At 40.7% G+C, this 26320-nt stretch overlaps 1 protein-coding gene across 1 annotated transcript in view; it reads left to right on the top strand.

Moving 5' to 3' along the window:
* Positions 1-1567: 1567 nt before the first annotated feature.
* Positions 1568-26320, top strand: part of cntnap1 (contactin associated protein 1) — a 45371-nt gene continuing 20618 nt past the window's right edge. The window contains exons 1-10 of the mRNA XM_034190607.1: positions 1568-1889; positions 14317-14418; positions 16995-17188; positions 18924-19077; positions 21504-21707; positions 21886-22070; positions 23852-24001; positions 24433-24694; positions 24803-24952; positions 25058-25232. Coding sequence (XP_034046498.1) covers positions 1829-1889; positions 14317-14418; positions 16995-17188; positions 18924-19077; positions 21504-21707; positions 21886-22070; positions 23852-24001; positions 24433-24694; positions 24803-24952; positions 25058-25232 — 1637 coding nt within the window. The 5' untranslated portion in view covers positions 1568-1828. The remainder of the gene's footprint in view (positions 1890-14316; positions 14419-16994; positions 17189-18923; positions 19078-21503; positions 21708-21885; positions 22071-23851; positions 24002-24432; positions 24695-24802; positions 24953-25057; positions 25233-26320) is intronic.

Below are 26320 nucleotides of genomic sequence, written 5' to 3'. Positions count from 1 at the left end.
GGTAAAATGTAACCAAATGGAGCAGAGTAAACCAGACTGACTCCAAATAATTATTACTTTTATTTTGTTTTATGTGAGATGCGCTCAGTACATGTCGTAGGGGCAGATGCGCCATCTGGCGTTCAAGAGATGAAACTTAAATTAATGGGTCAGTCTGCTCCATTTCGTTAAGTTTTACCCCCATTTCATTATTATCAGTCCCCGTTATGTCCCATTCAGCTTAAAAAAAAAAAAAAAATTACTAAAAGTACTTAACTGAATCATATTTGGAGTCATTCTGCTCCATTTCACTATGTTTAACCCCCCGGTTTGTTATTATCATTTTGCTCATTTGCTTAAAAATAATAAAATGAAAGTAATTAATTGAATCATATTGAATCATATTTGGAGTCAGTCTGCTCCATTTCGTTACGTTTTACCCCTGTTTTGTTATTATGAGTCCCCATTTCGCTTCATTTTGCTTAAAAATAATTTTAAAAAAGTAATTAATTGAATCATATTTGGAGTCAGTCTGGGTCAATCTGCCCCATTTCATTACTTTTTACCCCCATTTTGTGATTATAGGCTCCATTTCGCCCCATTTCACTCAATTTCGTATTTTAGTATAGTTGGGTTGATTGGGGTCTCCGCTCCCTTGGTGCGCATCCTCCAGAATTATGCCTGAAGCGCCACCTGGTGGAACAGATATGTAATATGTCCACCCTAATACACCCCCCCCCCCCCCCCCGGCCCTGCAGTCATCTCTGTTCAAATTCTCTGGCACCGCCACTGAATGTAAGGGCCTTATTTTACTAAAATAAACTAAAGAAAGAAGAAAAGAGGCCAACATCAGTCCACTCTTATACTGACATCATGGCAAACAAAAAGAAACAAAGAAAAAAATAAGAGAACACAGTGACAATCTGAGTTGAGTGAAAACACAGCAAATCCCACAATGACCCCCCCCCACACACACACACAAATTCAATCTCACATCATCACCGGCACACTGCTGACCCATAAACCCACTTCTTAATCCCAAAGCCTGCTGGATGTTTAGTTTGTGGTCAGTGCGCCACCCGTTGACTCAAATCCCTCTTTGCTTTACCAAATCCCCCAAACACCCAGTGCGTGTGTGTGTGTGTGTGTGTGTGTGTATACAGCTGTAATCATCATCACCATCATCATCATCATTGTGCTTTGGGCACATATCTGTGAGTGTGGACCATAAGGTCGCACAGACACTCAGCAGATTTGCATCCTGATGTCTTGCTGCAGTGATATTTGACTGTTTCTGATGCTGACACTTGATACGGACTTCCATCCCATTTTTATTTTTATTCAGGTCTCCATTCCTGCAAAGAGGCGCATTAACCATCCCGTGACTTTTACGCACTGGACTTTGGTGCCGACAGACGCGAGGACAGAAGCAAAGAGATGAAGCAGCTCACCGAGCAGAGAATTTCTTTTCTTCAATTAATTTCCGAGCGCTTTTTTGGAAACTGAAGTTGATCAAACTAAAAAAAAAGAAAAAAATAGATCTTTTTTTCATTTTCTGTCATCCTGCGCTGTGTTCTTTTGAAGAGGAGCAATAGGATGTCCCACAACAAAATAATTTAAAGGATAAAATAAAAGAGAAGCGCACACTCACGGCGAAGCGCAACATCAGCATCAGCAGCGCCCGATGCGCGTGCCCGCCTCGGCAGAAGCTGCCTAAGATCAGGGGATGAGGAGTTGGAGCTACGCGAGTTAAAGTTGTGCCAAAAAAGGGGGGGATGAGAAGATGCTGCAGAACAATCTACGATCTGATTAACACACCCTGCGCGGAGAAACGCGTCCCGAGTGAAGGATGACTTGCAGAGCACTGTGCATATGCCTCTTATTTTTGGGTGTTCAGCACTGCTCGTCACGTAAGTGAAACGGCACGCACGCGTTCATCTCTTGTTAAAGAAAATAATCAAGGTGTGTGGGTTTTGGAATGTTTTGGAACAAAAAGGTGCAGGATTTAACGGAATAAATGGCACTGCAGGGCAAAACGCAGCCTTTTTTGGGGAGGGGAGGGGGGCATGCTTGAAGGGCAACACGCCATCCGATTTTAAAATATGCTTTTATATCATTTGATTGATTGGCTTGCAGTGCGCGTTTTGGCTGTGGCACCTTTTCAGCTTTGCGAATTATCCGGATGGGGGGGGGGGGGGGGGGGTGCAGAGGAGGAGAGGCGTCACGCAGGAGGTGCGCACGGTGACCCCCATCATCTCCGGACTGTCTGCATTGCAGTGCTGTCAGCCGGCCGGTGCGCAAGTTTGTGCACTGTGTAGGTGGAAGAGTCTATTTCTTTTCGCTGCGTAATGCAGATTGATGTTTCTTAAACAGAAAAATCTCTCGATGATGTTGATCGAAATCAGTCATAACAAGATGCACATTTGGAAAGTGGTAGAGCAGGGCGTCCTGCGCGGGACCAGCCCACTGCAGCACTTTTTTTTGGGGGGGAAGCCTGTGTTCCCATCACCTGTCCTTAAAGAAATGCGCCCTGCAAACACCGTGCAGGAAAAAAGGGAGAAAGAACCTGTCCAAGATCAATCAATCAATAAGAGAGTCACGTGGTGGATTTTGGAGAGGTGGGCTCCGAGTTTGAGATTTGTGCTGATGGGTGTTTGAATTATTGCTACACTGAAGCCGGAATGATCTCACAGGATGCTGAGTCTTATTAATTAACCCTTTACAGTGCATTGCGTAATTCACCAGTTTTGACCTGCGTGAGAGAATATGCAGGGAGGAGGGACTGTGCAGTCACGTGCATTTTGAATTGTGCAAAAAAAAAAAGAAAAAAAAAAAAAAGAAAAAAAAAGGAAGAAAATTCGAAAATCGGACAAAACATTTCTTATCAGAACAAATCAGCGTAATCTGCTTTGATTCATTTTATTATATTTCTTTACTCCTGTCTGCAATTAGTCCCCCCCCCAAATCCATGAACCTATTCGGACCAGATCCAACCCCCAGAGTCCATATATTCTGTCCTGGATCCATGATATGATTTTATTATACTGTATATCTTTTTAAAATACTCCATATTGTAGCAGACATTAAAGATACAGTGTGTAGGTTTTGGGGCATCTAGTGGTGAGGTTGCAAATTGCATTATGATCACCCGTCATAATTTTCTTTCCATTCATGTTTTCATGTCTTCTAAATTTTTGAAATTTCATCTCTATTTCATAAAAATTCTGGTTCTCAAGATGTCTGGATTGGAAACAGTTTTTATCCTGTGAACCACACTCAAAAAATCGATGCATTGGATGAAATTGCATTAGATGGAAATCCTGCCCATAATTAAACTGAGTTCATCCAATGAGTCATTTGTTTGAGTGACACACTCAAAAAACTGACTCATTAGAATGGATTTCCATCTAATAAATATATGTATTCCCAACTAAATTAAATTACATTATCTTGCATGGATGTGTTTTTTGAGTTGGGGCTACATATATTTATTAGCTGGAAATTTTGCTCATAATTTAATTGAGTTCATTCAGTGAGCCATTTTTGAGTGCAGATGATAGCCATTGTGCCTCACAAAACTGACTTACTGGATTGGGCTTCCATGAAATAAATATATGTAGTCCCAACTAAATTAAATTACATTATCTTGCATGGATGTGTTTTTTGAGTTGGGGCTACATATATTTATTAGCTGGAAATTTTGCTCATAATTTAATTGAGTTCATTCAGTGAGCCATTTTTGAGTGCAGATGATGGCCATTGTGCCTCACAAAACTGACTTACTGGATTGGGCTTCCATGTAATAAATATATGTAGTCCCAACTAAATTAAATTACATTATCTTGCATGGATGTGTTTTTTTGAGTTGGGGCTACATATATTTATTAGCTGGAAATTTTGCTCATAATTTAATTGAGTTCATTCAATGAGTCATTTTTGAGTGCAGATGATGGCCATTGTGCCTCACAAAACTGACTCATTGGATTGGGCTTCCATGTAATAAATATATGTAGTCCCAACTAAATTAAATTACATTATCTTGCATGGATGTGTTTTTTTGAGTTGGGGCTACATATATTTATTAGCTGGAAATTTTGCTCATAATTTAATTGAGTTCATTCAGTGAGCCATTTTTGAGTGCAGATGATAGCCATTGTGCCTCACAAAACTGACTCATTGGATTGGGCTTCCATGTAATAAATATATGTAGTCCCAACTAAATTAAATTACATTATCTTGCATGGATGTGTTTTTTTGAGTTGGGGCTACATATATTTATTAGGTGGAAATTTTGCTCATAATTTAATTGAGTTCATTCAATGAGTCATTTTTGAGTGCAGATGATAGCCATTGTGCCTCACAAAACTGACTCAAATTAAATTACATTATCTTGCATGGATGTGCTTTATTTGAGTTGGGGCTACATATATTTTTTAATATTGGAAATCCATCACATACTTGAAATGAGTTCATCCAATGAGTCATTTTTTGTGTATGTTTGACTAATGGTGGGTTGTTCTAAAGAAAACACTAACCAATCTGCTGCTGCGGGTTGGGAGGAGCGTATGTAAAAAAAAACAAAAACAACAACAACAAAAAAACAAACAAACAAAAAAAAACCCAAACAAACTCTTTGTGTTGTTTGATTACCCATAATTTCTTGTCTCTGCATTGGTCAGAGGTTACACAGCTGTGCAACGGCACAAATGTAAAAAAAAAGCCTTCACAGAGAAAGCAGGAGTCACAGAATGGACGTCAGTGACATATGTCACAAATGATTAAAACAAACCTATCTTTTACACAGCCCAGATTCCCTTTTTTTTTCTGTCCCCGTCATGAAAAACGCCAGATTTTTATGATAGTTTTTTAAATTTTGCAATTTATAATCTTCCCCTTCTCCTAACTATAACATAAGCATAGCATTAGTATCTACTCTCCCCTAACCCTAACCATAACCCCCCAGACCCCCCTGTCACCCCTCATTTCGTGCCCTATCACAAAATTAATTTGTTCCCCCTTCACCAAAAGCGCCCCATTTTTGTACCCCTGGCACGAACCCATAGATTAATGTACTTTTGGTGAGACTGGTTTGGTTTTACATAAAGCTGGACAACTTCTACAGGTAAAAACATAGAACTGTGGGAGTTTGAGGAAGTTTAACATGTAATCCCAGTCATGATAATCTGTAATCATGGATTATTATTATTATTATTATTTTTTTTTTTTTTTTGCATAATATGACCCCTTTAAAAGCAGCTGGCTGATACTGACACAGGCTTCATTTTTGGTGTCTGGAATAACCATGCAATGTTCAAACTGGATAAGGAATTTTTTTTTTTTTTTTTTTTGCAGCAATTCAACCCAAATGTGATTCTTATCTAGTGTGTCTCTGCTGAGGGACAGCGACGGGGCACCACCCTGTCCCAAGTGTGCACGGCCTCCATTTGAGCTATGTCTGGATTTGGTGGGACAGTAAAGCTGATTTTCAGATTCGGCCCAAAGTCGGCTTTTCTTTGGGATTGTGTTTCATGTTTTTCTGCTTTAAGACAGGACATATTCCCATTGCTGATTAAGCCTAGACACATGCACTTGAAAGTGGATGACATAATCTTCCTATATTGGGAAAAGAATAATAATAATAAAAGAATAATAAAAAGATTAAATCACTGCACGAGTAGATGTAGATTGATCATGTGTAGGCTTAGGCTATACTGCAGGCTGGGTCAGATATATAATGCGTAGATATGCATATTGGAGCTGCACCAGATTAAAATGATGCCACAGCAGTGACCCAGCATGGGGTAGGGGGCTGAAAGTCCCTCTGTTAGGTGTGCCGGAAGTGGCAGCTGAATAAATCTCAGCTTTCTTCACAGAGTGGAACAGAACACATGCAGATTATTGTGCTATTTTTTTGACAGAACAAAGCTGCTTTGCGTGCATGCGACATTTGAATGCACCACTATTATTTTGCTATTTGAATGCACCACTATTATTTTGCTATATATAGAAGCAGAACTCTGCTTCTATATATAACAAAATAATAGTGGTGCATTCAAATGTCGCATGCACATGTGCAGCAGGGTTGCTGTCAAAACCATCAGCAGCCAGCAGAGGTACCTCCATGCATGCTAACGATGTGTCAGCCCAGGCAGGCCGATCTACACTTGCAACAGAGTGATGATTCAGCATGAGCGGTGCTGCACAGTCACACCGCAGCCCCTTCATGATGAATGGAGAAAAAGACTTCTTTGTGTGGTGCAGAGAAAGGAGGTGCATGCAGCATCTCCAGGAGAGGGGTGAAAATGTGCTTTGCATAGGCTTCGGGTGCAGTTTTGCAGGAAGAAGTGTGCAGAGTGCATGGTAGTTTGACATGGAGATATGCATTAAACTCTTAGCAGCAAATGAGCTTTAACTTTCCACTTGCAGGCTGAAGGCTGTAAATGATTCTGTTTTATTGAACGTTTGAGCAAGTGGCTCTACAGCACAGTAATGGAGTGTTGCAGCAGCATATATCTTATCGATTTCCAGCAGTACAGCAGGCATCCCTGTAGGATAAAGATGGTGAGTTTCAGAAAGCCTCTTTTGTGCTGACAGGCAGGATGCACAAAATCAAGGTCATGCTTCCCGTTGCTCAGCTCCTTCAGTTCCTTCTCCATGATGTGCAGAGCGTCCTTGCACTAAAGGTGACAGAGCGTCATGCCCATGTGACCAACCATTCCTACCTCAAAGGAGACTGAAAATGGTGCGTTCATGCAGTTATGGGGGCTGATGTGCATTTTGTGCATCATTCAAAGCAGTCAGCGGAAGCTTTGGTCATTCGCGTATTGTCTCAAATGGGATCTGTAGTCCTATCCAAGTACAACCTAGTCTCCCATCCAAGAATTAATCAGGACGTACTCTGCTTAGGTTCTCCGAACAAACAGGATCGGGTATACACGGGGCAGAGCTGCACAATATGAGACAACACAGTGCACTTTGTTTATCCAGCTCGTTCTACAGCAAGCGCGCAACCTGTGTAATCTGTGCTCCATGTGACCTCTGTGATTGGAAGAACAATGTCAGAACTCCTGTTTAGCAGCAAATCCTCAATATGTATACTGAGCAGTGACATAAGCAAGATTAGAATTATAGGGAGTTATGATAGTTGTGGGTCAGGTAGTACAGCAGCTCCTACATCCAAGACATGGCCATAGCCTTCATATTTGAAGCAAATTATATATATATATATATATATAGTCAAACAGGAAAATATGAGAATATTGACATTGGAAACCTTGAATATATGGAATGGAAGCTTAAATATATTGAATGGAAACTTGAATATAAGAATATACAATCCCAATTCCAATGAAGTTGGGATGTGAAATCAAATCAAATCAAATCAAATCAATTTTATTTATATAGCGCCAAATCACAACAAACAGTTGCCCCAAGGCGCTTTATATTGTAAGGCAAGGCCATACAATAATTACGGAAAAACCCCAACGGTCAAAACAACCTCCTGTGAGCAAGCGCTTGGCAACAGTGGGAAGGAAAAACTCCCTTTTAACAGGAAGAAACCTCCAGCAGAACCAGGCTCAGGGAGGGGCAGTCTTCTGCTGGGACTGGTTGGGGCTGAGGGAGAGAACCAGGAAAAAGACATGCTGTGGAAGGGAGCAGAGATCAATCACTAATGATTAAATGCAGAGTGGTGCATACAGAGCAAAAAGAGAAAGAAACACTCAGTGCATCATGGGAACCCCCCAGCAGTCTAAGTCTATAGCAGCATAACTAAGGGATGGTTCAGGGTCACCTGATCCAGCCCTAACTATAAGCTTTAGCAAAAAGGAAAGTTTTAAGCCTAATCTTAAAAGTAGAGAGGGTGTCTGTCTCCCTGATCTGAATTGGGAGCTGGTTCCACAGGAGAGGAGCCTGAAAGCTGAAGGCTCTGCCTCCCATTCTACTCTTACAAACCCTAGGAACTACAAGTAAGCCTGCAGTCTGAGAGTGAAGCGCTCTATTGGTGTGATATGGTACTATGAGGTCCCTAAGATAAGATGGGACCTGATTATTCAAAACCTTATAAGTAAGAAGAAGAATTTTAAATTCTATTCTAGAATTAACAGGAAGCCAATGAAGAGAGGCCAATATGGGTGAGATATGCTCTCTCCTTCTAGTCCCTGTCAGTACTCTAGCTGCAGCATTTTGAATTAACTGAAGGCTTTTCAGGGAACTTTTAGGATAACCTGATAATAATGAATTACAATAGTCCAGCCTAGAGGAAATAAAAGCATGAATTAGTTTTTCAGCATCACTCTGAGACAAGACCTTTCTAATTTTAGAGATATTGCGCAAATACAAAAAAGCAGTCCTACATATTTGTTTAATATGCACATTGAATGACATATCCTGATCAAAAATGACTCCAAGATTTCTCACAGTATTACTAGAGGTCAGGGTAATGCCATCCAGAGTAAGGATCTGGTTAGACACCATGTTTCTAAGATTTGTGGGGCCAAGTACAATAACTTCAGTTTTATCTGAGTTTAAAAGCAGGAAATTAGAGGTCATCCATGTCTTTATGTCTGTAAGACAATCCTGCAGTTTAGCTAATTGGTGTGTGTCCTCTGGCTTCATGGATAGATAAAGCTGGGTATCATCTGCGTAACAATGAAAATTTAAGCAATGCCGTCTAATAATACTGCCTAAGGGAAACATGTATAAAGTGAATAAAATTGGTCCTAGCACAGAACCTTGTGGAACTCCATAATTAACCTTAGTCCATGAAGACGACTCGCCATTTACATGAACAAATTGTAATCTATTAGATAAATATGATTCAAACCACCGCAGCGCAGTGCCTTTAATACCTATGGCATGCTCTAATCTCTGTAATAAAATTATATGGTCAACAGTATCAAAAGCAGCACTGAGGTCTAACAGAACAAGCACAGAGATGAGTCCACTGTCTGAGGCCATAAGAAGATCATTTGTAACCTTCACTAATGCTGTTTCTGTACTATGATGAATTCTAAAACCCGACTGAAACTCTTCAAATAGACCATTCCTCTGCAGATGATCAGTTAGCTACCCTTTCAAGAATTTTTGAGAGAAAAGGAAGGTTGGAGATTGGCCTATAATTAGCTAAGATAGCTGGGTCAAGTGATGGCTTTTTAAGTAATGGTTTAATTACTGTCACCTTAAAAGCCTGTGGTACATAGCCAACTAATAAAGATAGATTGATCATATTTAAGATCGAAGCATTAATTAATGGTAGGGCTTCCTTGAGCAGCCTGGTAGGAATGGGGTCTAATAGACATGTTGATGGTTTGGAGGAAGTAACTAATGAAAATAACTCAGACAGAACAATTGGAGAGAAAGAGTCTAACCAAATACCGACAACACTGAAAGCAGCCAAAGATAACGATACATCTTTGGGATGGTTATGAGTAATTTTTTCTCTAATAGTTAAAATTTTATTAGCAAAGAAAGTCATGATGAAGTCATTACTAGTTAAAGTTAAAGGAATACTCAGCTCAATAGAGCTCTGACTCTTTGTCAGCCTGGCTACAGTGCTGAAAAGAAACCTGGGGTTGTTCTTATTTTCTTCAATTAGTGATGAGTAGTAAGATGTCCTAGCTTTACAAAGGGCTTTTTTATAGAGCAACAGACTCTTTTTTTCAGGCTAAGTGAAGATCTTCTAAATTAGTGAGACGCCATTTCCTCTCCAACTTACGGGTTATCTGCTTTAAGCTGCGAGTTTGCGAGTTATACCACGGAGTCAGGCACTTCTGATTTAAAGCTCTCTTTTTCAGAGGAGCTACAGCATCCAAAGTTGTCTTCAATGAGGATGTAAAACTATTGACGAGATACTCTATCTCACTTACAGAGTTTAGGTAGCTACTCTGCACTGTGTTGGTATATGGCATTAGAGAACATAAAGAAGGAATCATATCCTTAAACCTAGTTACAGCGCTTTCTGGAAGACTTCTAGTGTAGTGAAACTTATTCCCCACTGCTGGGTAGTCCATCAGAGTAAATGTAAATGTTATTAAGAAATGATCAGACAGAAGGGAGTTTTAAGGGAATACTGTTAAGTCTTCAATTTCCATACCATAAGTCAGAACAAGATCTAAGATATGATTAAAGTGGTGGGTGGACTCATTTACATTTTGAGCAAAGCCAATTGAGTCTAATAATAGATTAAATGCAGTGTTGAGGCTGTCATTCTCAGCATCTGTGTGGATGTTAAAATCGCCCACTATAATGATCTTATCTGAGCTAAGCACTAAGTCAGACAAAAGGTCTGAAAATTCACAGAGAAACTCACAGTAACGACCAGGTGGACGATAGATAATAACAAATAAAACTGGTTTTTGGGACTTCCAATTTGGATGGACAAGATTAAGAGTCAAGCTTTCAAATGAATTAAAGCTCTGTCTGGGTTTTTGATTAATTAATAAGCTGGAATGGAAGATTGCTGCTAATCCTCCGCCTCGGCCCGTGCTACGAGCATTCTGGCAGTTAGTGTGACTCGGGGGTGTTGACTCATTTAAACTAAAATATTCATCCTGCTGTAACCAGGTTTCTGTAAGGCAGAATAAATCAATATGTTGATCAATTATTATATCATTTACTAACAGGGACTTAGAAGAGAGAGATCGAATGTTTAATAGACCACATTTAACTGTTTTAGTCTGTGGTGCAGTTGAAGGTGCTATATTATTTTTTCTTTTTGAATTTTTATGCTTAAATAGATTTTTACTGGTTATTGGTGGTCTGGGAGCAGGCACCGTCTCTACGGGGATGGGGATGAAATGTAAATAAAAAACAGAATTCAATGATTTGCAAATCCTCTTCAACCTATATTCAATTGAATACACCACAACTCAAGATATTTAATGTTGAAACTGATAGATTTTTTTGTTTTTGTGCAAATATTTACTCATTTTGAAATGGATGCCTGCAACACATTTCAAAAAAGCTGGGACAGGGGCAACAAAAGACTGGGAAAGTTGAATGCTCAAAGAACACCTGTTTGGAACATTCCACAGGTGAACAGGTTAATTGGAAACAGGCGAGTGTCATGATTGGGTATAAAAGGAGCATTCCCAAAAGGCTCAGCCGTTCACAAGCGAAAATGGGGCGAGGATCACCACTTTGTGAACAACTGTGTGAAAAAATAGTCCAACAGTTTAAGAACAATATTTCTCAATGTTCAATTGCAAGGAATTTAGGGATTCCATCATCTACAGTCCATAATATAATCAGAAGATTCAGAGAATCTGGAGAACTTTCTACACGTAAGTGGCAAGGCTGAAAACCAACATTGAATGCCAGTGATCTTCGATCCCTCATGCGACATTGCATTAAAAACTGACATCATTGTGTAAAGGATCTTAACGTGTGGGCTCTGGAACACTTCATAAAACCATTGTCAGTTAACAGAGTTCATTGCTACATCTACAAGTGCAAGTTAAAACTCTACCATGCAAAGCGAAAGCCATACATCAACAACATCCAGAAACACTGACGCCTTCTCTCGGCCTGAACTCATTTGAAATGGACAGAAGCAAAGTGGAAACGTGTCCTGTGGTCTGACGAATCCACATTTCAAATTGTTTTTGGAAATCATGGACATCGTGTCCTCCAAACGAAAGAGGGAAAAGACCATCCACATTGTTACAGCGTAAAGTTCAAAAGCCAGCATCTGTGATGGTATGGGGGTGTGTAAGTTGCCCATGCCATGGGCAACTTACACACTGCCATCTCACACACTGCCATCTGTGATGGCACCATCAATGCTGAAAGGTTTTCGAACAACACATGCTGCCATCCAAGTAACGTCTTTTTCAGGGACGTCCCTGCTTATTTCAGCAAGACAATGCCAAGCCACATTCTGCACGTGTTACAACAGCGTGGCTTCGTAGTAAAAGAGTGCGGGTACTAGACTGGCCTGCCTGCAGTCCAGACCTGTCACCTATTGAAAATGTGTGGCACATTATGAAGCACAAAATACAAGAACGGAGAGCCCGGAGTGTTTAACAACTGGAGTCGTACGTTAAGCAAGAATGGGAAAGAATTCCACCTACAAAGCTTCAACAATTAGTGTCTACAAAAGCAATAAAGTTGATCAGTTTGAACATTAAATACCTCGTCTTTGTGGTGTATTCAATTGAATATAGGTTGAAGACGATTTGCAAATCATTGTATTCTGTTTCTATTTACATTTCACACAATGTCCCAACTTCATTGAAATTGGGGTTGTACTTTCAAAAAGCTGAAGGATAAATTTACTAACACAGACACACACTTACAGATAATGATGTCAATGTGCAACATCATCTTCTCTGCAGCCCTCATCATTATCACACCGCACATTTATATAATATTGTAGAAGATGCCATCCAAGCCTGTGCAGATAGTAAATTGCAAAGATGATGCAGTAGATATGTACACTCAACAAAAATATAAACGCACACTTTTGGTTTTGCTCCCATTTTGTATGAGATGAACTCAAAGATCTAAAACTTTTTCCACATACACAATATCACCATTTCCCTCAAATATTGTTCACAAACCAGTCGAAATCTGTGATAGTGAGCACTTCTCCTTTGCTGAGATAATCCATCCCACCTCACAGGTGTGCCATATCAAGATGCTGATTAGACACCATGATTAGTGCACAGGCGTGCCTTAGACTGCCCACAATAAAAGGCCACTCTGAAAGGTGCAGTTTTGTTTTATTGGGGGGGGGGGGATACCAGTCAGTATCTGGTGTGACCACCATGTGCCTCATGCAGTGCAACACATCTCCTTCACATAGAGTTGATCAGATTGTCAATTGTGGCCTGTGGAATGTTGGTCCACTCCTCTTCAATGGCTGTGCGAAGTTGCTGGATATTGGCAGGAACTGGTACACGCTGTCGTATACGCCGGTCCAGAGCATCTCAAACATGCTCAATGGGTGACATGTCCGGTGAGTATGTCGGCCATGCAAGAACTGGGACATTTTCAGCTTCCAAAAATTGTGTACAGATCCTTGCAACATGGGGCCGTGCATTATCCTGCTGCAACATGAGGTGATATTCTTGGATGTATGGCACAACAATGGGCCTCGGGATCTCGTCACGGTATCTCTGTGCATTCAAAATGCCATCAATAAAATGCACCTGTGTTCTTCGTCCATAACAGACGCCTGCCCATACCATAACCCCACCGCCACCATGGGCCACTCGATCCACAACATTGACATCAGAAAACCGCTCACCCACACGACGCCACACACGCTGTCTGCCATCTGCCCTGGACAGTGTGAACCGGGATTCATCCATGAAGAGAACACCTCTCCAACGTGCCAAACGCCAGCGAATGTGAGCATTTGCCCACTCAAGTCGGTTACGACGACGAACTGGAGTCAGGTCGAGACCCCGATGAGGACGACGAGCATGCAGATGAGCTTCCTTGAGACGGTTTCTGACAGTTTGTGCAGAAATTCTTTAGTTATGCAAACCGATTGTTTCAGCAGCTGTCTGAGTGGCTGGTCTCAGACGATCTTGGAGGTGAACATGCTGGATGTGGAGGTCCTGGGCTGGTGTGGTTACATGTGGTCTGCGGTTGTGAGGCTGGTTGGATGTACTGCCAAATTCTCTGAAACGCCTTTGGAGACGGCTTATGGTAGAGAAATGAACATTCAAGACACAAGCAACAGCTCTGGTTGACATTCCTGCTGTCAGCATGCCAATTGCACGCTCCCTCAAATCTTGCGACATCTGTGGCATTGTGCTGTGTGATAAAACTGCACCTTTCAGAGTGGCCTTTTATTGTGGGCAGTCTAAGGCACACCTGTGCACTAATCATGGTGTCTAATCAGCATCTTGATATGGCACATCTGTGAGGTGGGATGGATTATCTCAGCAAAGGAGAAGTGCTCACTATCACAGATTTCGACTGGTTTGTGAACAATATTTGAGAGAAATGGTGATATTGTGTATGTGGAAAAAGTTTTAGATCTTTGAGTTCATCTCATACAAAATGGGAGCAAAACCAAAAGTGTTGCGTTTGTATTTTTGTTGAGTGTAGATAAGATATATTTTATATATTTTTGATTAAGGTTTTTGGGACAGTGTTGATTCCTCGATCACGCTATATATTTTCATCATAAGAAAGCTGTTGTTTTTGAACTGAATCAGAATTTTCCACATCCTCTAATTAAAATCCAAATGACCACTTCTTATCAGGCCACACAGCCGTGCCAGACTCTGTTGCCCAGAATTTTGAAAGTGATGTATGAATAATGTATTATGAGTGCTGGTTTTAATACCGTTGGCCTTTCTCTCTTTCTTATTGCCACTGCAGGAGAATGTGTTGATCCGCTCATCTCTGGCCTCTATGCCTCCTCTTTTCTGGCTTCCTCCAGATACAACTTCCTCTACTCTGCCAATTTTGCCAGATTGTATGGTACGTTTTGAACGATAATTGCACACCGAGCTCACAGACCCTCTACGCACCAGATGTTTCAGCTTCTCAATTCAAGAAGAGATAATTGATAATGTTCATGTTTGTTCCATTTTCATGGGAGTGGAAGCGGTGAGCCAGAATGCTCAGTAACTGTGTCCTATCATGGGCACACCTAAATGTAAAAGAGGGATGGTTAAAATAAGCACTGTTTTACAAGTCAGAATACCTACCATTGCAAGTTTTAGGGCTATGAGGCAATATTATTTAATATAAATGGGATTCTGTACAGTTAAGTAAGACAAGAGCCTACGACTTCCCTTGGACGGGATGCCAGTCCAGTGGAGGTTACTTCCCCAAACAAGGCTGGTACCCCTTTACAGCTGGTAGGATTAGGACAATGCAGATGCCATGTGTTGTTCAAAGACACAGGTAGTGTGACTGGGAATTAAACCCAGTGCTATATATTGGTAGCCCAACTCCTAATCCCAGTGAGCTACCTTATTAATAAATGGAAGGTGATAACCCTTTTGTTAATTTATCAGTCATAACACATCAGAGATCAAATACAAATAATAAATATAAGTTCAAAGTGGAGACTATCATCTCTAATTGGAAAGTAATTACATACAAACTGACTGAATGAGGGACCAATTATAGCCTTTTTCACATACAGTCTAACAGAATGTACCAAAAACAATACAAAGAATGAAAATCAAAACTGAAAGACCAAGAAAACTAGAGATAACACTGAAAACAACAACAAACTAGATCAAGAACACCCTCCAAGATGTAGGAGTATCGATGTCAACGCCAACACTTCACCAGAGTAAATATAGAGGAGAATACCACAGGATGTAAATAGCTGTCTAGACACAAAAACTGGAAGGTCAGATGACAGTTTGCCAAAATCCTTCTCAAAAAGCCTGTAAAGTTCTGGATCAGCATTCTTAAAGAAGCCATCAAAATCCAGAATAGCTCGTGATGATGCTGCAAATGGTTCCGTTGTATTTAATGGTGGTGTGTTTGGTTACAAAAGAAGGACTGCGTCATTGGAAAGCAGTTCCAGGCTTTTTCAAGGCAATAATTGATCATCTCATCCAATTACCTTTTTTCCCGCAAATCTTATTGGTTAATCCTGTGAGATTTCACACCGTATAATATCAGGTGTATGGTCGCAAAATATTCAATGTATTACTCCCCACCCTGAGTGCGCGTGCTGCTACGCCGATGTCAATAATAGCGCTGTTAGCTGAGAGCGACAGAAAGTGGCATTGCGACAATGATGCCGAAATGGGTTAATTTAAGATACCATACGAAAGTGTTGATGTGGATTCTGATACAGAATTACCATGTCACGATGGATTACGCCGCGACCTGACTGCTTTTGGAGTGACGCTAAGACGCTGTTGCTAACGGTAGACCTTGCCGACCACATTACCTACAAAAAAATAAACTGTGCAAACGATGGAATTGGATTAGAATGGGATTAACCCCCTTGTGTCTGATGATTTGCCGATGTTCATGCTTGATTATGGTAGCAAATACCCGTTTTACTGGCATTGCGAATGCGTCACCGCGTCAACGCTCAATTTCTGACCATAAAACCAGCATGAAGGTCAGCAAATCATCAGACAAAACAGGGTTATTCCCTAATTATATGGTAGCTAATAGGCCTCAGTCCCCCGACAGCCACTCAGGCCAGAGCCTGGGTTTTGGTTGATTGGTCAGAGCATCTGACTCCCAGATTTCGAGTTCACGTCCCATGAGGAGTGAGTGTGAGGAGTCAAAAATTACAACACAAGGCAGAGAGAGTACTAGCCACTACTTATCCCCAGATATTGTAGCATATAACCCAACCAAAGCCAGTACCCATGAAAATTCAGTAAGGTATGCCTTCTATAATATATTCCAATTCTAAAGTAGAACTCTACTAGTGCATACTAAGGTATATCTAAATGTCTACAAAAAGAAGAGTAAAATAGAAGAGTAGAATAGAGTAGAGTAGAGCCACTTAGGTGCCTGGTCTTGAGAACCAGGGATGGTAGGTTCAAAAGCTTATTTATCCCATGGGAACTCTCCCTACCCACCCAAGTGGCTCAAGAAATGTATGTACAACTGCATGGACTGGGACAATGCAAAGGCACTGTCTTGTCCAAGGACATAGGCACATAGCCTGAAGTGGACACATTTAGAAGCAAACTCAGGTCTGTTGGTTGGTAGTCCAGCTCCCCTACATCAACTACCCTTGGTTATAACCCTCATTTAACAATACATTATTGATTTATTTTTTTCATTATTCCCTTCAACTCAATTTTCAGTTAAACTCTCATATGATACACGATAGCAAATACAGCCAAAATAACTAGCAAACTAAATACATAAATAAAAACACCTATGGATCTTAGTGCAAGTTGCCAGGTATGATAGACTCGGGTGCAGGCTCATAACTTAGCTTTGTAATACATTGATAAAATAACAGTGGGGTATATGATAAGTATGCTTTGTCCAATTTTAAAATGGCTAATTCAGTGAAATGATCTTAATCCCAATCAACCATTCCTCTTCGACTCTTTCAGGCAGCAGTGGATGGTCCCCGTCCCCCAGGGACAGACAGCCATGGCTCCAGGTCGATCTTGGAAGAAAGTACCGACTGGTGGCCATCGCCACACAGGGGACCTTCAACTCATACGACTGGGTCACAAAGTACACCCTGCTGTACGGGGATCGCTTCGACGCGTGGACCCCATACATTATGAAAGGAGGCAACTCTGTAGGTGCCACTGGGACAGACTGCTAGCATGGATAGCATGAGTTAAGAGTTAGCTTGTCAGTGGATGTCCTTTTATATTGTTCACAAAAATCTAAATGTTGAACCAGTATATTGCAGCAGCGTTAACAAAGCTGACCTTCTCATGGCTCCACGCTCAAAAAAGGACTCATTGGATGAACTCCATTCAATTATGTACAGGATTTCCATCTAATAAATATACGAGGTCTCTTAGATAATAAACCGACCCTTTTATTTTTTTTTTAACTATATGGATTTGAATGACATGCGATTACACCAATCATGCTTGAACCCTCGTGCGCATGCGTGAGTTTTTTCACGCGTCGGTGACGTCATTTCCCTGTGGGCAGGCCTTGAGTGAGATGTGGTCCCGCCCTCTCGGCTGAATTCCTTTGTTTCACACGCTGCTCGAGACGGCGCGCGTTGCTTTATCAAAATTTTTTCTGGACCTGTGAGGAATATCCGAGTGGACACTATTCGAGAAATTAAGATGGTTTTCTGTGAAAAGTTTAACGGCTGATGAGAGATTATGGGGTGTTTCTGTCGGTGTAAGGACTTCCCACGGAGCGGGACGTCCTGCAGCGCTTCCAGGCGCTGTCGTCGGCCTGTTTCGAGCTGAAAACATCCTAATTTAAGGCTTAATTCACCCAGGACATCGTGAGAGAACAGAGAAGATTCAGAAGAGGCCGGCATGAGGAATTTATGCGGACATTCCACTGTTTAAGGACATTTTTTTAATGAAAGACGTACGCGCAAATTCGCCGAGTCATTTCCGTGACGACTCGGCAAATCTGTGTGCGCCGCGACAGGAAAAACACCTCCGTGTTGAAAACCATTTGTAGAATTCAGGCGGCTTTTAATGGCTTTCAACAAGTGAGTAACTGAGAAATTGTTTAACAGCTTGGGCATGTTCCAACTTGCCCGTTAAGATTTCCAACGGAGGTGTTTTTCCTGTCGCGACCCCCCGCGGTCGGGTCCAGCCCGACATGCGACTCTGCCCGCACGTTCTTTCATTACAAAATGACCGTTAACAATGGAATGTCCGAATAAACTCCTCATGCCGACTTCTTCTGAAAGTTCTCTGTTCTCTGACGACTTACTGCGTCAACAGAGCCTGAAATGTGGAAGTTTTCAACTTGAAACGGCGAGACGCTGCCGCCTTGAAGCGCAGATCGCCGTCAGGCGCCGTGGACCGTCCTTAAAGCGACACTACCAGACCAAAATCTCTCATCAGCCGTTAAAATTTTTACCGAAAACCAGCTGAATTTATTGAATGGTGTCCACTCAGTTGTGCCTTACAGTTTTGAAAAAAATTTTATCAAACAAAGCAACAGTCTCTGAGCCATTCCTAAACAATGAAAAAAATCGACGAGCGGGTGGACGACTCCTCACTCAAAGACTGCCCACAGGCGAATGACGTAACCGACAGGCGTGAAAAAAACTCTCGCATGCCCACGAGGGTTCAAGCATGTCTGATGTAATCACACGTGATTCAAATCCATATGGTTTTTGAAAAAATAATAAGGTCGGATACTTTTCTAATAGACCTCGTATGTAGCACATCCATGCAAATAACTTAATTTAATTTAGCTGGGACTACACATATTTATTAGATGGAAATCCAATCCAATGAGTCAGTTTTCTGAGTGCATTAGCACCACATTGAGACATTTGCATAACTTGATAATTCCATCAGTTCCTTCCTTTTTGATTATAGACACTGCCTGGAAACTGGAACTACTATCAGGTGAAGAGGAATGTCTTCCACTACGCCTTCACCGCTAAACATATTCGTCTGCTGCCTCTGGCGTGGAACACCAAAAATGGAGGGAAAATCGGTGTGAGGCTGGAGCTGTTTGGCTGCCCTTACGGTAATAATGGCTAACGGATGCTACACATCGATTTACTGCCTTTGATACACTTTAACACATATGCTCCCACCCAGAGATGAATCATGTTTGAGAGCATGCCAGTATATCAAAATCACAAAAATATAGTTGGAGGTAATGTTTTTTACTCTTAAAAATGAGAAAAACCTCAATAGCATTGCTGCACTGCAGCTAGCTAGCTTAAAGCACCAGTTGCCAACGCTAAATGTGATACACACACAGGCCAGTAGTTCCACAGTGACAATTTTATTTTTGCCTCTGTAAACCACCACAGTGGAGTTGAAATGACACAATCAAAATGTGATTTAAGTGTAGAGTTTTAAAGCTACAGTGTGTAGGATCTTGTGCCATCTAATGGTGAGTTCGCAGATTGCATTATGCCATTGCTGGTCACGATTTTGATTCTTTTCACTTCTTTGGCAGTGAGGATTCATGCTCCTTTGTCTTCTCTTGTGATAAAACAATACGCATTATCCTCTGTGCTGCAAAAATAAAGGTTCTTAACCTTGTTAGCCTGCACGGGTAACCAGTGGACAGTGTACAGGGGAGCAACTACTGATTCGTATTCGTTTGTCTTTAGTTTTCTCGCCATGCTGCATGCGAAAGGCGGAGTAAGTATGGTCCTTAGCCATGCAACATGGTGGCCTCTGTGAGGGGGCCCGTTCCCATGTATACATGAAGGGCTTATTCTGAGCATATGAAGACATGTTATGAATGGTATTCCATTTCAGGTAATAAACACCCCTAAAGCCTACATATTGTAGATTTGATTTTAAGGGTTTTTAGATTCATTTAATTTGCCTAATAGCACCCAAGTGGTGACTTCTTATATGTTTTTCTTTTGGTAATGTAGGCCACCAAAACCTTATGGGCAGTTCCTGGAGGAATTCAGTAAATTTATTTCAGATTTCCTTATTAATGCATATAAATGTCTGGTATATAAACCATCTGATCCTACATACTTTCCTGTCCGTGTTGGACATGTTTAAGTTCCATCAGTTTGCACAGGATTCACGGCACTGGAAACACCTTGGACTTGAGTTGGTCCTGGGGTACAGATGGTTCCACCATTGAAATGAATGTTTTTTTTTCATCTGAATTTTCTCACCAATTTTTTGTTAAATTTGCACTGTCAAATTCTTGTCTTTTGACTAATGATACTGTTGTCTCATCTATATGACTTATTTGAAAACTTAAGTCTAGGTTACCAGATGTCCTAGGAGCTTTTCCCACCCTCTGCTCATAAATGACATTTGAGATCTCACTGATATTTGGTAGTTCTGGTGGCTGACTGAAGGATCAGCTGACCAGAACAAAGGCACTGTAGATGTCCAACATCCTGGAGGGAGGCACCCCAGGAAACATTCTTCTTCTTCTTCTTCTTCAGCTTCTTCTTCAGCTTCAGCTTCTTCTTCATATTGGTATTAGTATTATTCTCAACAGCAAGAACAACAGCAATAATAATAATTACTTTAAAAATATGTAAATATTATCACAGTCAATAAAACTGTCAGAATCTGTGGAGACTTTCAAGTGCAGACTTAAGACACACTTAATTTCCCTTTCGTATGGCTAGCATACTGGCATAGTATAGTTCTATGCTTTTTAGTCTTTTAATTCATTTTAGTAGGAAACGGAGCGTGCCACGGCCTTAACTTTACCTAAATTCTGGGTCTTTTAGTGAAGCTTAGGGCTAGTGGCCGGCGATCACCTTAGTATCCTGTTTCTCTTGTTGTATAATTCTGGCAAATTATACTGTATTTCTTGTCTTTCTGATGCCTGATTCTGTTTTTTTCTCTCTGTTTAAGGTGCAGCTCCATCCAGAGATGGGTGTGGTATTTGCGCTGGAGACCCTCCTGTCCTGTGAACCAACAGCATTTCTTGTATATTCGTTTTGTGAATTGTTCTGTAATTTGTGTCTGTAGCATGGCCCAAGCAGAGGGTCACCCCTTTGAGTCTGGTCTGCTTGAGGTTTCTTCCTCAGAGGGAGGTTTTCCTTACCACTGTTGTTCTGGGGCTTGGTAAGGTTAGACCTTACTTGTGTGAAGCGCCTTGACGCAACTCTATTGTGATTTGGCACTATATAAATTAAAATAAATTTAAAATGTAAAATGTTTGGTGGTCTTCCTTTTCTTTTTTCTTAATTATTATTCCTCAAATAATTAAAAAAAGAAAAAAACAGAGAGAAAAGTACTTATGGTAAGAAGTACTGCTTGCAAATGTATTTTGGTACTATTAAGCCATATTCTGTGATTATAATGGCATTTTAAGGCTCCACTGATATGTAGCTCAGAGGCTAATTTCTACTTTAATTCTACTTTAATCCACCTTGGATATACTCTGGAAGTTAACATCTTAATAATTACTACATCAGACAATCTCGTAATTTTGTCTTCGCTGTATTTCAGACTCTTATGTTCTACAGTATAATGGGGAGGACTCGGTGATCTACATGTACCCAGAAAAGAGATCACGGACTCTTCAGGACCACATCGCTATAAATTTTAAGACCCTGGAGCAGGACGGTCTGCTGTTACACAGTGAGGGGGTTCAGGGAGACCTCTTCACTCTGGAGTTGAAGAAAGGACGCCTTTACCTGCACATCAGCCTGGGTACAGACATCCTGATTTAATGACATTAAACAAGAAATGTGGGTTGAGGGAGGGATCATGAAGTATTTTGGTACGGAGAATGTTTTTGCACATTTGGTAATGAATAAAGATGCCTAACCTTGTTGGCTGGAGACCTGCCTGCCATTTCATGTGACAATTCCTATATTTTAAATTTCAGGGAGCAGTGTGGTACACAACATAGACGGCAGAACTACTCTGACGGCTGGTAGCCTTCTGGACAACCTACACTGGCACTATGTCACCATCAAGCGCTACGGTCGACAGGTGAACTTCACAGTGGACAGTCAGACAGTGACCACCATCTGCAGAGGGGATTTTACCACCCTGGATCTCGATACACAGGTACAGCCCCCCCACACCATGAAAAAAAAACCCCTGGTTACGCCTCAATGTACAGACGGGGTGCTAATTATCACTCAGCTACAGCACAGCGCCCCCTCCCACCCTACTTAGTCGAGCACATTTCACTTTATTTCAATTTATTTTCATTTATATAGCCCCAAATCACAACAAGGTGCCTCAAGGCGCTTCACACAAGTAAGGTCTAACCGATGAAGAGAAGCTTAGAAGATGACTACCAGTTAAGAAGAAGGAAGGGGGGGACCCCATCGGTAACTCATCCTAAGCATCGAAGTCTAGAAAAGAGCAGCAGACAGGACGTATCCAACAGCAATAATCTAAAACACTCCACAGAAAGTTAAGTATCATTTATACTGCAGGAGTACATACAAAAACACTGCAAAAAATAGTTCCTCTCAAAATAAGCCAAATGATCCAAAATCTAGCCAAATTCTCCCGTATTAAGCAAAAAAAAAAAAAATCTGCCAGTGGGGTAAGAAAAATTACTTGGTTCGAATTTTCCAAACTAGCAAAATGTCTAGGTATTGAATAGTCAAAATGTGCCTTAAAACTAGACAGAATTGTTGTTTTAAGATTAGCCTCTGTCTTAAAACAAGGAAAACAATCTTGTTCCTTTGCTTGGATGATTTGAAATCTATTGCCTTTCCTTGTTACTGGTTGAATATAGCTTGATATTAGCTGGGAAAACGTATTAAGAAAAAGTGAGATACATTTTCCCAAAATAAAACATTTTATCTTATGTTAAAAAAAAAAAATGCTTGACAAGATTATTTTCCTATTTAGACAAAAATTAAGTCAAATTTTCTGTCAAGTTTTTTTTTTTTTTTTTACTTTCTTAGATTTTCGTTTTTGCAGTGAAGAAAGCTCATTAAAATGCAATATTACGCACACAGCTGATTTTGTTGAACCTACTACTGCTAGAGGACACTCTGGATGAATAGAAACATTCAGCTCAGAAATATTGACAGTTTGTCCACATCATCAGATGCAGAAAAAAAGATTGATGATATTAAAGTGTTAAGTCACTTCTGTAGCAACCTTGCAGCTTTAAACTTTAAACACCCATTTCGAAGTTTATTAAGGAGGTGCCACCTCCTTCTGTTTCCTCTCGAGTATGGTCGGTAGAGTTGGTGGAGTAACGATCAGATGGGGGATGTCTGAAGACATCGGGTCCTTTTCAATCACTGTTCCTGAAAAGGCCTCAAACCTGCTGGAGGGGTGCAGTGGGACCGCTATAGGGCCGTCCTCCTCTGCAGTGTGTTGCTGTGTGTTGCCTCATCATGACTGAAGCTACTTCCAATTATCCATCACAAGATGGACACTGTCTGTGAGGGTCCCAGGCCTGGTTTCTAATGTGACCTTTAATAAACTCAAAATGAGAAATATAGTTGTATGGTTTTTGGTAAAGGGCAGAATCTTGCATAAAACAGCCGGGAACAGATTCCTCCGGGTCACGGCACCAATTGTAATTTCCCCTGGCTCTTTAATGCAAGATTCTTGTGAAAGGCCCCCGAAGTAGCTTGTACAACACTTTTATACAATGTGGGTGTTAACAATGGGTGTGGTTTAGTCTCACATTTGTAATGTTACTAGCTCTCACCAACAAGGGGAGATCTCCCTGTTTCTGAAACTTGCACATGTGATGGAACTGAAACTTAATTCTTGGAAACTTTCAAACAAATAACACAGACACTTGATAACTAACATAGAATAAGGAATTAGCACAGATATTATCTAACACTACTTTCATAATTGTGTCTTAGCTGTACGTTGGCGGGGTAATAGAGTCAAACCTGCCGCACCTTCCTACCACACCGAATTTCCGTGGCTGCTTGGAGAATGTCTTCATTAACGGTGTTAACATCATCAGGAAAGCCCAGCAGGAGGAACCTGACATACGCATTCCGCGGAAGGTAGGATGTTATCCCAGCTGTACGGTGGTGCCACTATATGTAAAGATAATGTTACAAGGGGCAAGTGAGAAGTTTTGACCCTGACTCAAAAAATTAGGGTGTGGTTCTCCATTTTTTTGCATTCTGAAAAACCAACATTTTTCAACAATTTCAATTTCAATTGATTTCATTTATATAGCACCAAATCACCACAAAGTTGCCTCAAGGCGCTTCACACAAGTAAGGTCATTGCACCCAGTGAGTCAAAATGTCTTGAGAAATGTTGGTTTCTCACAATGCAATAAGAACCACACCCTCCTTTATCTGGCTCAGGCTCAAAACCTCTCAATCACCCCTTTTAATTGGAATGAAACTGACTTGCATTTTCTGTTCTGTGCTTGCAAAACAAGCGTTAGTTATCACAAATTTATTTTCTTTTTTTGGCCCCTCAGAAAAAGATGCACTTCGCCTGCCGTGACATTCTGCTCAAACCGATGACCTTCGCTGGACCCAACAACTTCTTGCAGGTGCCAGGCTTCTTCGGGAGGCCTCGCATGTTTGTTAAATTTAAATTTCGCTCTTGGGACTACACAGGTCTGCTGATGTTCACGCGCTTTGCTGATGATTTGGGTGCCTTGGAGTTGGGTCTCAGCGAGGGACAGATTAATGTCACAATATTCCAGCCTGGCAAGAAGAAACTCCAGTTTGCAGCAGGTGAGTTCACACACTCTGCTTCCTCACGAGGATTTTGGAAGATATATGAAAACAGAATGACGTAAGCTTCATGCAACAATGTATAATATGCTTTTTGCTTCTCTTTAGGATACAGATTGAATGATGGCTACTGGCATTCGGTGGATTTAGCAGCCAGAGACAACCTGCTGACTCTGACCATTGACGAGGAAGAGGGCTCACCACTGAAGATCACCAACCCTTTTAGAATCCTTACAGGGGACCGTTACTTCTTTGGAGGTGAGCTGATGCCTTAAACAACTGCTGACAATTTGCTCACTGACAATTCAATATAGAAATGTTTTCTGCACTTTAGACTCAAAACACCTGCTTTCCTTTGCTCAGGTTGTCCAAAAACCAACAATACAATAAGAAAGTGTGAGACCAAGCTGAACCGCTTCCATGGTTGCATACAACAAATCTTCATAGACAATGAACAGCTTGATATCGACATTATTCTGCAACGACAGTGGGGGCGCTATGCTGAGCTGTTGTTAGGCACTTGTGGCATCACAGACAGGTATAAACCTCAGTCTCCAGTTCAGTTTCTTCAACAGCAAAAAATAACCCATTGAAACTAGCATCTAAATCACTGTAGAAAACGCCATCATTTACTGGAACATAGCAGATGCGTGCAAAATGTACCCATTATAATAACCAATTACAAATGTTGAGAGCACTTTTCCATCTGATGCACGTACACACATTGATTTCAACATGCTGATGTATACCTTTATCCTATAATAAAAGCATATTCATTCATTTTCTGCCACTTATCCGGGTCTGGGTCATGGTAGCAGTAGACCAAGCAGCTCATCCCACACTTCCCTATCCTCGGCCGAGTCCTCTAACTCTTCCTGGGGGATCCTGTGATGTTCCCAAGCCGACGGGGAAATATAATCCTGCAATGCACATTTTTATTATATTTTTATATCTTGTTAGCTCTTGTGTTGTGTTGCGTGTTGTTGACTGTCTTTTCATGCAAGGATCTTATGGAGAATTTGGTGTGTATTTGAGTCTTCTGTTTCTTGATGACATTCATCCATTAAGACTGATATTAATTAATCCTCTTGAGCCCAGGTAAAATTCTAATCTTTTTTTTTTTTTTTTTACATATTTTACAAACTTCATGTCTTGACAGTAGCAAGCCTCCCATTTTGACTTAAATGGGAATTGGTCTGTAATTCATGTAGATACAGTTTGTCCACAGTAGGTTCTGTGATGAATGATATGTGCACAACTTAATCATCAGTCTTATGAGACGGTTTCACCGTGCAGCAAAGTACAGAAGAGTTGGGAGGGAGAGGATTAAAAACTCAACAGTAGACAAAATTACATAAAAAGAAGCAGAAATAATAATAATAATAACATTATACTTGCATAGCACTTTTGAACAGGCATTTTGAAAATGCTTTCTAACACTGGCACAATAACAAAAGGATTCAAAATATATTTAAAATGCAAAAAAGTTTAAAAACTTTTAGTAACTGTGAACAAACAACATAATAAAAAACAAAATTAAAATTTGCACCATAATTCAATATACACCCATAATAACAACACTGCAACTATAAAATAATAATAAAATAATTAGAATTATTTACTTAT

The sequence above is a fragment of the Thalassophryne amazonica genome, chromosome 16 (genome assembly GCF_902500255.1).
Source record: "Thalassophryne amazonica chromosome 16, fThaAma1.1, whole genome shotgun sequence".
Classification (NCBI taxonomy): domain Eukaryota; kingdom Metazoa; phylum Chordata; class Actinopteri; order Batrachoidiformes; family Batrachoididae; genus Thalassophryne; species Thalassophryne amazonica.
The sequence above is the reverse complement of the archived record's forward strand: the minus strand, read 5'-3'. Positions and strand labels throughout refer to the sequence as shown.